At 39.5% G+C, this 12,053-nt stretch overlaps 1 protein-coding gene across 8 annotated transcripts in view; it reads left to right on the top strand.

The window, feature by feature from the left end:
• The window catches only part of Pdlim5 (PDZ and LIM domain 5), a 170,367-nt gene extending 161,777 nt beyond the window's left edge, over positions 1-8,590 (top strand). For all 8 annotated transcript variants that reach the window (XM_042280023.2, XM_016004737.2, XM_042280022.2 and 5 more), the window contains 3 exons: positions 452-572; positions 3,282-3,397; positions 5,361-8,590. In XM_042280023.2, coding sequence (XP_042135957.1) covers positions 452-572; positions 3,282-3,397; positions 5,361-5,450 — 327 coding nt within the window. In that variant the 3' untranslated portion in view covers positions 5,451-8,590. The remainder of the gene's footprint in view (positions 1-451; positions 573-3,281; positions 3,398-5,360) is intronic.
• Positions 8,591-12,053: the final 3,463 nt, after the last annotated feature.

Genomic DNA, 12,053 nt, shown 5'->3' with positions numbered 1-12,053 from the left:
AGCTAAACACTCAATGAGCTGATTGGATTATACTGATTACATTATTGCTTCCATAATGCACTGGAGTTTAGGTTTGTTTTAGTTTTTAAATGCTTTCCCCTCCTTCATGACATTTTCAAGATAATGCCATGAAAGTTTTTTAGGTTAATGCATCCTGGCACTGTTTGAAAGAAAGCAGAATGTGTTGTAACAAGCATTTGTGTAATCCTTCCCTTATTCACTGCATGTATAGGGTTAGTAATAGTGATTATTCTTTGTTTACACATACATATTACAATAGTTTTCAGTGATACGTGAATCAGCCAGTATGTATCTCTTGTTTCTTTGATGAAAAGTTCAAGATAAAGATGAAATACGTATGTCTACGTTGAGTTGGTGTGGTACAACCGTAAGAGTAGGTGTTGGTGTTTGTTGTCCTCCTTCTTTAAATCCATCCACCTTTCTATAACAGGAAGTCATCAATGCCTTGAAACAAACCTGGCACGTGTCCTGTTTTGTGTGTGTGGCCTGTGGAAAACCCATTCGCAACAATGTTTTCCACTTGGAAGATGGAGAGCCATACTGTGAGACTGGTGAGATGATAAGCCATTAGTGCCTTAGTTAAGAATGAAGCTAAAACACTTCTGTTTCTGTAAAATTGAAAGAAAAGTTTAGGCCAACAAGGTTTCCTTATTATTTTAGAGATGTTACCTATTACTCTGGATATACAGCAAAACAAAAAGAATAGTCGCTGTCCATGACTTTGTCAAAACAACATTTCCAACTTCATTATGAACATTAACAAGGTTAGCATTACTTAGTAGGAAAAATATTTTCAGATCTCCAGTCATTTATAGATGCCAATTCTACCCGAAATATAGCTTAAAGCCACTTATTGTAGTAATGATACTAAGTGGTTATAAACATGAGAAATGTTTAACATTCTAATGTTAATGTTTTGCTTTTTAAAGCAAACTTTGAAACTTTGAAAATAAATGTGAACTTCTTTGCTGCCTTTACTGAACAGGAAAGTAATCTTGGCGAGGTTGCTCCCCGGTCGAGATGTTTTTAATAATTTAGGTTCTAAGAGCCTCTCTCCTCCCTTTGCTTTGTTACCTGAACCCCCAACACCCCAGTTCCTCTGCCACATCTGCAAGTGAGCTTTCTTACCATTTACTCTTTATTCAGATATTGTTCCCACAATGCATATTTCAAAATGTGAGACCTGCTTTCCTTTATTCAGTTAACAGTAGTTAACTGAATTCCCACTATTGGGTTTTAATCTTATATTAGATTGAAATTCAAAATGTGGTCCTAGCAGGGGTTTTTGCACAGTGGTAAAGTTCAAGAAACCATCAGCTTTTGTCTGAAGCTGGTTCAGCATCACTTACCTCTTTGCTCACTCGGTACTCTGACTTTCACCTTTCCCTTAACCCCTTAGTTAGGAAGGGTTTGGCTCTGTTCCAGATTGCTCACCAGGAAGCCCCAGAGCCTCCAATAAAATACTCCATGTGTTGTTAACAGTATAAGTTGGTGTAAGCTTCCTACCGTCTTCAGAGTATCTCATGTTCTACAGCTTATTTTTTCTGAAGAGAGACTTGGTTTTGTTTAGTTGACTGGCTCGTTTGTGAGTTTTAGAAAGTTTTGTAAGACATTCTGACTAACTGTACAAAAACATAAACATCTATCTAACCTGTGATGTTTAATGTATTCTAAGAAGTCATGATAAACTAATGCATTGCTAGTCGAGGGGAATCATGGTCTATAAGTTTTATTCTTTTCCCTTCACCTTCAACCAGTTCTTAGCAATGTTCCCTTCTCAGTAGATGGCTGCACTGTCCACTGTCCAAACATCTAGGATTCCTCTCTTTCTCTGTTCTTCCAGAAACAGAACCTAACAAGTAATTCCAGGCAGTTCCATATCCAGTGGATATTAGATAAGCATCTCCTTCCATCTCCAGTGTCGCCACTATGACCAGCCTGCTCTCAGTCTTCGCCTGGACTTCTCAATAGCAGCTGTAGAGAAATTGGTGCCATGTCAACAATGGCAATCAGATTGTGCTTGTGTCCTGTAAATGGCATCTCCTAGAATGAGCACCATCCTCCTGTTGCTTTGCCAGATTTCTCTCCTGCCTCTTTACATTCTGACACCAGATTTAACCCATATCGTATTCCTTTATTGTTTCTGAACATGGCTAAGATTTTATGTCTGGCTCCAGGGTCTTCATACTTACCAGTGTCTTCTAACTGAAATATTTTCAGTGGGGTTCCTCCTTGTTCGAGTCTCCTCATGACTATTATGTACCGGGGAAGGTTCTCTTCACCCTCCTAGAATGTAGTGTATGTCCCTTAACTACTCTATATCACAGCACTGGTTGTTGCTTCATTGTACCTATCACAGTCTTAGCCAAAGCCTCCTAAGACGAGCATCCAACCGGTCCTTTTTGCCTCTCTGCCTATGGTGCTTGGAGCACTGCTTGGTAGAGTCTGTGGAGGTATATTCAACACATGGTGCTAGAGAATATTTGCATCAAGCTGTATATTATAGAATCCCTCCCCTCCGACATCAGCTGGATTGACATTATTAAAGACTAAAAGTTGGCTCATAGGTCAACACAGCAGTGATGAAGTTCAATAAAAGAGAATAAAAATGTGACAGCACTCTTATTTAATAATAGAGAAAGCACAAGGCCCCTTTCATCTGAAGGGAATCCTGTTAGTATTTTAGAGCTAATCTGTCAAGTTATTCATATTATTTGCCTAAAGATTTCCAGTATGGAGTCATAAAATTGGAAGGAATATATAACAAAAGAAAGTGTGGCTGGTTTTATTGGCATAGTTCAGCTGGGAACTCAGTCACAGTCCTTATTTGTGAAAAAATGTCCTGGAAAAATGCTAACCGGCAAGATTTGCCAAATTTGTTCTCACTTTATATTATCTCACTGTTGCAAATGATTGAGAGTCCTCTTACTGTTTCTCGACACATCCAAGCGTACTGAAAACTTCACAGAACAGTGATCTCCTGTTCATGCATCTGGGCATTTAAACAGAGAGACATGGAACACAGGAAATAAAGAAAAAGTTTCATAATGTTTGCCATGCTGCACATACATCCCAAGCTAAGTAGTGGTTCCATCGAGTCCAGTGAGGAGATCCCAACCAAGCTGCCCTGTCCCCAGTGGATACTGTGTTCCTCACTTCCACCTCAGTCTTAACCTTTGTGTCTCGCTTAACTCCCATCTTACCACTGTTTTCTGTGACCTGCCATCTTTAAATTACGTCTCTCTCCTAACCTGATGCAGATTATTATGCCCTTTTTGGAACAATATGCCGTGGATGCGAATTCCCCATTGAAGCTGGAGACATGTTCCTTGAAGCTCTGGGTTATACCTGGCATGATACTTGCTTTGTGTGCTCGGTAAGTAAGCTGTCCTGTCCTGCTCAAAGCTCAGTGCTCGATGGAAGGAACAGCACTCTGGTCTTTCCCTTCCTCAAAGCTAACAGACACTGGGTTTTGATGTTCTTACAAGTTGGATTTGACATTATTTGGCATCTAATAAGATCTTACCCCAGAGAAAGTATGACTTTTAATGCATTCTTATCTCTAAGGAGAGGATTAGTGCCTTTTTATAAATGAGTTCTTTTCTTAAATTCCTTTATTAAACACTTTAATATTGGAACATTGGGTATTTCTTAAATAGAAAACAAATTATAAACAACTAGGGAACCAGCAAGATGGCTCAGTTTTCTTCCTGACTGATAGATGGCTCATGAATTTTCTTTTCTTTTTGAAACATTTTACCTATTTCACTTGCTACTTTAATGCTCTTGGTTTTGATTTATTTATTTTTGGTGTTTGTATGTATTTGTGTGTGTTCATGTGTTTATGTACTTGTGGAGACTGAAGGACAACCTCAAGTATCACCCTCAGAACACTGGCCCCTCCTTTGAGACAAGGTCTCTCGTGGGCCTGGAACCCACCATTGGGCTAGATGGGCTGGCCAGAGCACCCAGGGACACTCTTCTCTTCACCTTCCCAGCCTTGGGATTATAAGCATGCATGTGCCACAACGCCTAGCATTGTACATGGTTTCTGGGGATCCAACTCAAGTGCTTTATTGACTGAGCTATCCCCAACAGCTCACTACGGGGACTTGGTCTCACTATGTAGCTCTGGCTGACCTGGAACTTACTATGTAGATGAGATTGCCCTTGAACTCATAAAGACCCACCTGCCTCTGCCTTCTGAGTTCTAGGACTAAAGGTGTGCATCACTATACCTAGCCTTCTTTTTACTTTTAGTGATTAAGATAGACCAAAAGGTTAACATTAACCTAAGGTAATTTTTATAATTTAGAAAGCTCATATTCAGTAAAGATGCCTCATTTCAGTGTTTGATCTCTGTTAATGTTGTTAGAGTTAATATATCTAACAGTGTTTGATACCCATTGTACAAGAGAAGAAATAGTGGTGAAATCAAATGATTTCTCCAAATATTACCTTTGAGCACTTCTTGTTTTTACTTCATTTATCTTTTAGACTTCATAAAGTTTATAAAAAGCAGCTTTTACATATTTACCTTCTCAGGAAAACCTTCTCATGAGCATTGCCATTTGCAAGACCTCAGAAACAATGTGAAGGCAAAAGTGTGGGTGGCCTGACCACAAAACCACTCAGCAGACAGATACTGCCCAAGATGTTCACTGTCGAATCAAGTTCAGTCAGTTCTTTCATGAATGGTTTCATCCAGGAAGTAAATTAAAATCAGCCTATTGAGAGTGGAGAGAAGGCTCAGTGATTAAAAACGCTCGCTGCTCTTGCAGAAGACCCGAGTTTGGTTCCCAACACTCACATCAGACAGCTCACAACCAGGGTTCTCAGTGTACCTGGCCTCCCGAGGCACCTGTACTCACTTGTCCATACCATACTCAGACTAATATACCTTATAAAAAATAATCATCTATGGCCAGTATATAATAGGACAGACTGACATCGGGTTTGGTCATGCTTGGCAAAGCAATTGGACTGTTTCTTTTTTAATACTTTAATTTTTTTATAAGAGGAAATAGATTCTTTTGATTAGAATTTGTATTCTTGATGTGACTTTTTGATATATTGAAGTTTTCGTTAGGACTATGTGCTTCCTCTCGGTAAAGAAAAGCAATCATCGGTGATTTAAATAAATCAGACAATGTTCCAGAAAAATAATCACTCTTTGCTTTTCCAAGATGACATGAAATGTCATAGTAATCATGAAATGTCAGGGTGTCTCACATAACTGTCTTAAGCGCTTGTAATGTTACTCATTGGGGACAGTCACTTACTTTGGGAGATCTGATTTAAATAATGATATTCTTTTAAGTAATGCTTCTTTTTTGCAGGTGTGTTGTGAAAGTTTGGAAGGGCAGACATTTTTCTCCAAGAAGGACAAGCCACTTTGCAAAAAACATGCTCATTCTGTGAATTTTTGAAGATCAACAGTTCCAGGAAGAGAAGAAATCTGAAGAAAAAGGAGGAAAATTTAAATTACCATTTAATTTTTAGTTTTAATATTTATATGAAGTTCTAAAATAGTAGTAGCCCTGAATGGATAAATGCCAACATTAAAAACCAAGTCTGTGACAAAATGTTTGGCTTCAGAAAGTCACAGACAGTTTGGGATTTATTATGACTAGCCTGTATTTTCTGCCCATGAAGTAGTCTTTATAAAAATCAATTTCCTGACTATTAAATTCATCTTAGAATAAATTAGTAAAGGATTACACTTTAGAATTAAAAACTCTAGCCTCTATGCTGAAGTGATACTTTCCTTGTTGGGTAGCTATGAGAATTCACAGAAGGCAATAAAAGTGCCTTAAACTTTATTCATAAGAATAGTTGTTTAAGAAACCTACTTTATCTTTAAAATAGTAAGTAAGAGTTTAAATAAATTTGTGAGTAGGTGGTGTCTTTTCCTTTTTAGTGTGTGTACATGCTTTGGTTCTATCATTGGTTCTTTCAGTAAGACAGTCCAGGGAAGTTTTGAACAAAGTGTGACATGCTGTAAGAGACACTGTGATCTCTTATGTTCTTCCAAAGGCTGCCATTGTCGCTTAAAGGTTGCAGATGCTGGCGTCCCTCCAGCCGGGCAGTTTGTTTGCGTTGTGTGTGGCTCACTACCTGGGCTAGGCTGCCGTGCTTCTTAGGCTGAGGTGAAGATAATTCAGTAGTGTTCAACTCCAGTAGTTGTCTTTCTCTCTCTCTCTTTTTTAAGAGAATAGGTAGAAGATAAAGGGTCTAGAAATTGGGAAAATGAAGCAGTTGTACCTGGAAAGTAGAAAGAGCCTCTACCCCCTTTCAGATAACGAACTGATTACAGGTGTGTCACTGACTGGACACAGAAACTACACCTTGCCCAGGAATGTTTGTGGATTGAGGATTATGATAAGATCCGAGTTTGTGTTGTTACTGTGTTTTTTCTTATTTGGTGTTGTTCTGGGATTTTGTTTGTTTGATGTTTTTTTGTCTAGGATTCTTTTCTATCAGTAAGAAGTAAATCCCCTCCAATTGTGTGATCATGGAGTTAGGCAACTCTTACTCACTGGCATTTGGTAGTGCAGGGGGTACTGTGATCAGTGACTCACATGGTCCTGGCATTTGGTAGTGCAGGGGGGACTGTAATCCATTACTCACATGGTCCTGTCATTTGTTCTCTATGATTGGGCCGAGCATTGTTTAGGTACCACTTGTAGTCAGGAAAGTGACCATGAGAAAGCCATGCAGTGTGGCTCACTGCCCAGTGAGAAAACAAATTATGCCATTTAATATTTTTTTCTCTTTGTTTCTACAATGAATGAAAGCCCATGACCCTGCTGAGTTATAGCTAAATCTGTTGAGAGCATGGTACTTTCAAAATTCAGACAGTGTCCCCTGGTTCTTGCTATCCCATCCTTCAAGAGCACCTGTGCATCCATTTGTGTGTGTGTGTGTGTGTGTGTGTGTGTGTGTGTGTGTGTGTGTGTGTATTTTATAGAGGAGATCTTAGGCTACAGTATTTGTTTAACCTCCCTAAGAACTTTCAAGGTATCTGTCCTGAAAGCTGCTAACTTATGGTCTAGTAAATTTATAGTATATGCAGATAATAATGAACTGGGGGATAGATGAGCAGGAAGGGTGACACACATCACAAACCAGAAGCGTCTCCAGTAGCAGCCCAGGCTACCTCCTCACCTATGCTTGGAGGGAGGCAGGAAATGTCTTCAGAAGTCAATGCTGCAACTTCATGCATTAGATCTCATGGCTGCTGCAGTGACCAATAACAGACTCACTGGCTGGGGTGCATTATTTCTGATCTGAATGTCAGGCTTTGGCTTTATACTACAAAATAAGTTGGTGATTTTTTGTTATGTGATAGTGTTTTTTGTCTTTTAGATGATACACCATGATATTTGACAACTCTTTGACATTTGCATATTCAAAGCATTTTCTTTGACTTGGATTTCTTATAAAGTTATCTTTCTTTAAGGATTTCATTTTTATTAAACCTTTATTTCTCTGTTACTTGTGTATATAATGCTGCATTTTATAATGCTGTTTCTCTAAATTTAATCCCTAAAACAGTAGTGTGGCTTGCTAATTGGCACTGTGTCTTTATTCTTTGCCTACCATGTTGTATGGCAAGTTTTGTATCTGTTCCTAAAACAGTGGCTCCTGGGAGATGAGTTCTCACCATAACCAGAAGAGTCTTCTGCAGTGAGGATCGGCATGCTTCGTTTTCCAGCATGGACCTTTTAGTACCTGGCACAGCACTTTATCCTTCTGGCAAGCTCCCTGAGTATTTATTATAAGTCTTCTGTGTCAGCAGCATTTTTCATTACTATGTTTTCAACATAGAACATTAAGCTCTCCTCATGCTAGATGTCTCTTTTGAAGGCTGTACTTGATTAGCCCCGGATGAAAACAATAGTGCATGATTCTTTACGTCCCTTATTCCATTTCTCATTCTTCAGACTTTGATGGGCCCAAATGGACACTGTTCTCTAATTGTTCTGGATCACTGTTGCCTGTTGAGGTAGCAGTCTCTGCTTATGTTCCTAGCGACTCTATGCTTCCCATTGGTAGGGTTACCTTCGCCATGTAAACCTAAAGCCTAATTATTTGGCCACAATATTAAAACAAAAGTAATCATTTATCTGTTGAATACTTATATAAAACTGTGTTTAAAGTGATCTACAACAAAATGCACTCTTTTCAAGGAACCCTAGGTTAGAAGCACTTCTGTAGAAAAGTAACTGCTGCGGTGTGAAGCCAGTGTCACATTACTGTTTTTAGGCATTTGCAGTTCATTCATCTCCATTGGAGCGAGGGGAAACACAGAAGACAGTTTTATGCAAATGAACCCTCATTTCAGTCTGCCCCTCACCTCCACATGTCTAAGGTATTGGATTTAGATACGTAATGTGTCATTTGCCACTGTCGATTGTTGTCTTTTGTTTCTTTGCATTTTTAAGTTCATGTGCAGCTGCTCTTTGCTTTTGGATATGTTTTTTAATTAAAAAAATCACACAAGAAATATAATCTGTGTAGTGATACCTTAATGAGCACATACTCAATAAACAACTGTAATGGTTGACTTGCACGCCTGGTTTTTTTCTCTGGATGGTATGCAGTTTCACTTAAGTGAACATGGGGAGAAGTCACGTTCCATCCTCACAGGACCAGAGAAGACACAATAACCCCTGAAGAGCCTCTGACATGGGATTAGCCAATCCCAATGCCCCAGAAAGAGGACATTTGAAAATACTACGTCTACTCTCTATTATCCAGCTTTTGTGCTTTGCATATATAATGTATATAAGACATGTTTGTAAATCAGTAGATAAGCTGTCTTTAAATATATTTATTGCTGAAATTATTCATTGGAATGACCTAGTATCATGCCTTGTTTTGTCACAGATCATAAGCAAAGAACCAATTCCCTGCTGTCTTCATTTGGCATGAGCCAGGATATGTACAGCTCAACTCAGTCTCACTAGCTGACTGGTCATTAGGCTCATTCACCTCTTACTCATTTGTTTATCGACTTGAGAGAGGGTTTTTTTTATTTTTCTAACTGTATAAATTAAGAGAGATGTCTGTGTTTCAGGCTGTACATTGGGAATGGGAGAGAAACTCAAGTCTATTTTGCCCACAGTATATTAAACTCCAGAAGCCAAACTTTTAAGGGCATCGAGTCTGCATCTGACATTTTAATAGCTGCTGTTTGGTTTCTGTCAATCACGTCATTGCACATTAAAATGCACCGACGGAATAAGAGATCTGTCATTCCTTCGTTAAGAAACAGTAATCCAGTACAAGATTTATAGGCTTACGTCTCAACTGTGTGTTCACAATAAACTCCCCCCCCCCCCACTTCGGTGCTGAAACCAGAGCAAACCTCCCTGCCAGTCAGTGTTTTCTACTCACATGTCCCCAATATAAGATTATCAAAGGTTTTCTAACTGAACTACATATAAAAATCCTTTTGCCAGCAAAAGTCTTAATTTAGGTTGGCAGTTTCCCGTTCTGAGTACTCTCAGACAAGATCTTGGTTATATCAGAAACACATAGGCACTGATGTATTATTAGCAGGCCTGGTGTTAATTAGGGAGAATTACCAGAAATAGTTTGCCTTGTGGAAATTTATTACAGAATCCCACTTGACTGATGGCAGAGTAGGAGTTGCTGAGAGAGAGCAGCTCCCACTCATAACCACTAATTAATAGGGTGCCAAAATTCCGCAGAGAAGGTTGCATCCCAAGTGTGGGAGCCTCACAGGGAAAATGGTTCCTGTGCAGTACTTAAAATTTAACAGAGGAAAGGAACCGGACACATGGCTACCTAACAGAATAGCGGGCTGCGGGGGCACTGGGCTGAATGAATGAAGAAAGGGCTTAACTCAGTAAGTGCCGAGCCCCAGCGTGGCCTGTGAGTATGAAAGGGTTATACGTTTTGTTTTGTTTCTGGACTAGATCTCACTATGTAACCCAGGCTGGCTTGAAGCTTGAAATCCTCCTTCTTCTTCCTCGGTCTCCTGAGTTCTGGGATGCCATGCTTACACCATAATGCCAAACTCCTGCATTATTATTATTTTTAATATAGCAAGTATCTGCTTCCTAAGCTTCATTTGATGAAGAAAATCTGGTGCTCACCGTGTTGTCTGTGGTGTGTCATTGGATTCTTACTCTTGAATCCATGATTTACAGGCTGTCTACTAGGTGGCGGGATCACAGGAGTGCTTAATAAGTAAGGTGTGGCTTCTACCCTTGAGTGTGGAGGAGGAGGACGAGGTACATCTAATGATTGGCACTAATGGCAGAGTGCTGGGGGAGCCCTCCTAAATTATAGCTTGCCAAGAAATCAATTTTTTTCCTGTCTGTAACTACATGTAATTGCACACAATAAAGCTTGGAGCCGTTGTTTAGTGTAGAAGAATAAAACATTTCCATGTCAGAAAACCGCTGATCACTGACCTCAGGGAGAAAAATAAAATGATTTAGAATTCACAGAGTCTAATTCTTCAATTTCTCAGTTATGGTAAATGCAGTTCCCAAGGAAAACAACTTCTGTGCCAGGCCCAGATGTGATTGACATAGTCTCTTAGGGCATTCATGTTTCAAAAGACAGTTTCTGTCTCTGGGGCCAAAGTGTTCTAATTGGATTCCAAGTTTTTCATTTTCATATTCTAAACTCATATTTTTCCCTAATTCAAATACAGCTTGTTTTTTTTTCTTCTCTCCTTCCTCCCCCCACCTTTTTGTCTTAGCTTGTCCCCACACACAGCTAGTGTTCTTATAGTTTGCTCAAAAGTCTCTTTGTTTTGAGTTTGAAATCAACTCTAATACCTTACAGTGCCCTTGTACTTCTGACACTATCGTATCACTAATAGACTACCTTTTCTCTAGGTCTGTGGGAAAGTGGATGGTGCTACAATGACATCATCGCTTATTAGTTTGGGCATAAATAAAAGTTTTCTTTTGTGAAACCCTATGTTGCCGTCATTCTGACTTGGGAAGCTTTGCCCCTGTTCGCTTGAGAGTGCCATCAATGTCCATCCTGAATGAGGTAGAGAGCCGAAAACATGGAGCTTCCCAAGCATGAACTTCACTGTGTTAAACTGATTCTGTTCCATCACTTGACACTTGTCATTCATTCTGCTCTGTTAAATTATTATGCTACTCTGTAAAGCTTTTCCTAGTACCATTTTAAACATTTTGAATTTAAAAAAAAATGAATTTAACCAGCAGGTTGAGGCACTTTGTTCTTGAGAAAGGATTCTAACCCTTGTGCATCTATCGTAGCCTGCTTATTCCTGATCTTGCAAACTTTGATGCCTTTGAACAAAGACAACATAGATTATAATAATATAAAATAAAGCCAGAGGTAAACTGTGTTTGCTTCTCTGTGTTACCTTAGTCTGGGCCCAATCAGAATGGGAATCACATAGTAATTTAATAGAAGTGAAGGAATTTGGATTAATCACTTATTAAACAGATACAAGATAGCAGCGTAATGGTGGAAATATACAGACAAGTCTAAAGGATAACAGAGGGCTAGAGAGAGAGTTCAGTAAGGACTTGGCACAAAAAGGAAGACCCAAGTTCAGTCCCTAGCACCATGTAGAAAGGGCAGTGCAGGTACCCAACTGTAACTCAACATGGAGGAAAAACATGAATTTCTGAGGCATGCTGGCCAGCCAGCCTGTCCTAATCAATGAGTTTCAGACCAGTGGGAGACCCTGTCTCAAATCATGCACCCAGGAATATAATAGACATTCACACAAATAAATAAATAAAATAGTAGGTAGCATAAGATGAAGGGCAGTTTGAGAAGGAGGCCCTTTCCCTATGGTGAGGGCTCACACCTTGTTGGAGACAGTGGTTTCAGACCACCAAATGACAGAAGTGTTCTCTGGGTTGCTGAAGCCAGAGCTCAACCTCAGTTCTAAGCACCAAGTTAGGTGGATGCATAAGGAGCTGGGGTGCTGCTTTGGGCACAGGCCTGGAAGAGAGAGTAGTGTGTCAACTACAGGTTGTGATGGAGCCCAAGTCAGGGAT

This window comes from Peromyscus maniculatus, chromosome 6, assembly GCF_049852395.1.
Source record: "Peromyscus maniculatus bairdii isolate BWxNUB_F1_BW_parent chromosome 6, HU_Pman_BW_mat_3.1, whole genome shotgun sequence".
Lineage (NCBI taxonomy): Eukaryota > Metazoa > Chordata > Mammalia > Rodentia > Cricetidae > Peromyscus > Peromyscus maniculatus.
Note: the sequence above shows the minus strand (reverse complement) of the source record. Positions and strands in the feature narration are given on the sequence as shown.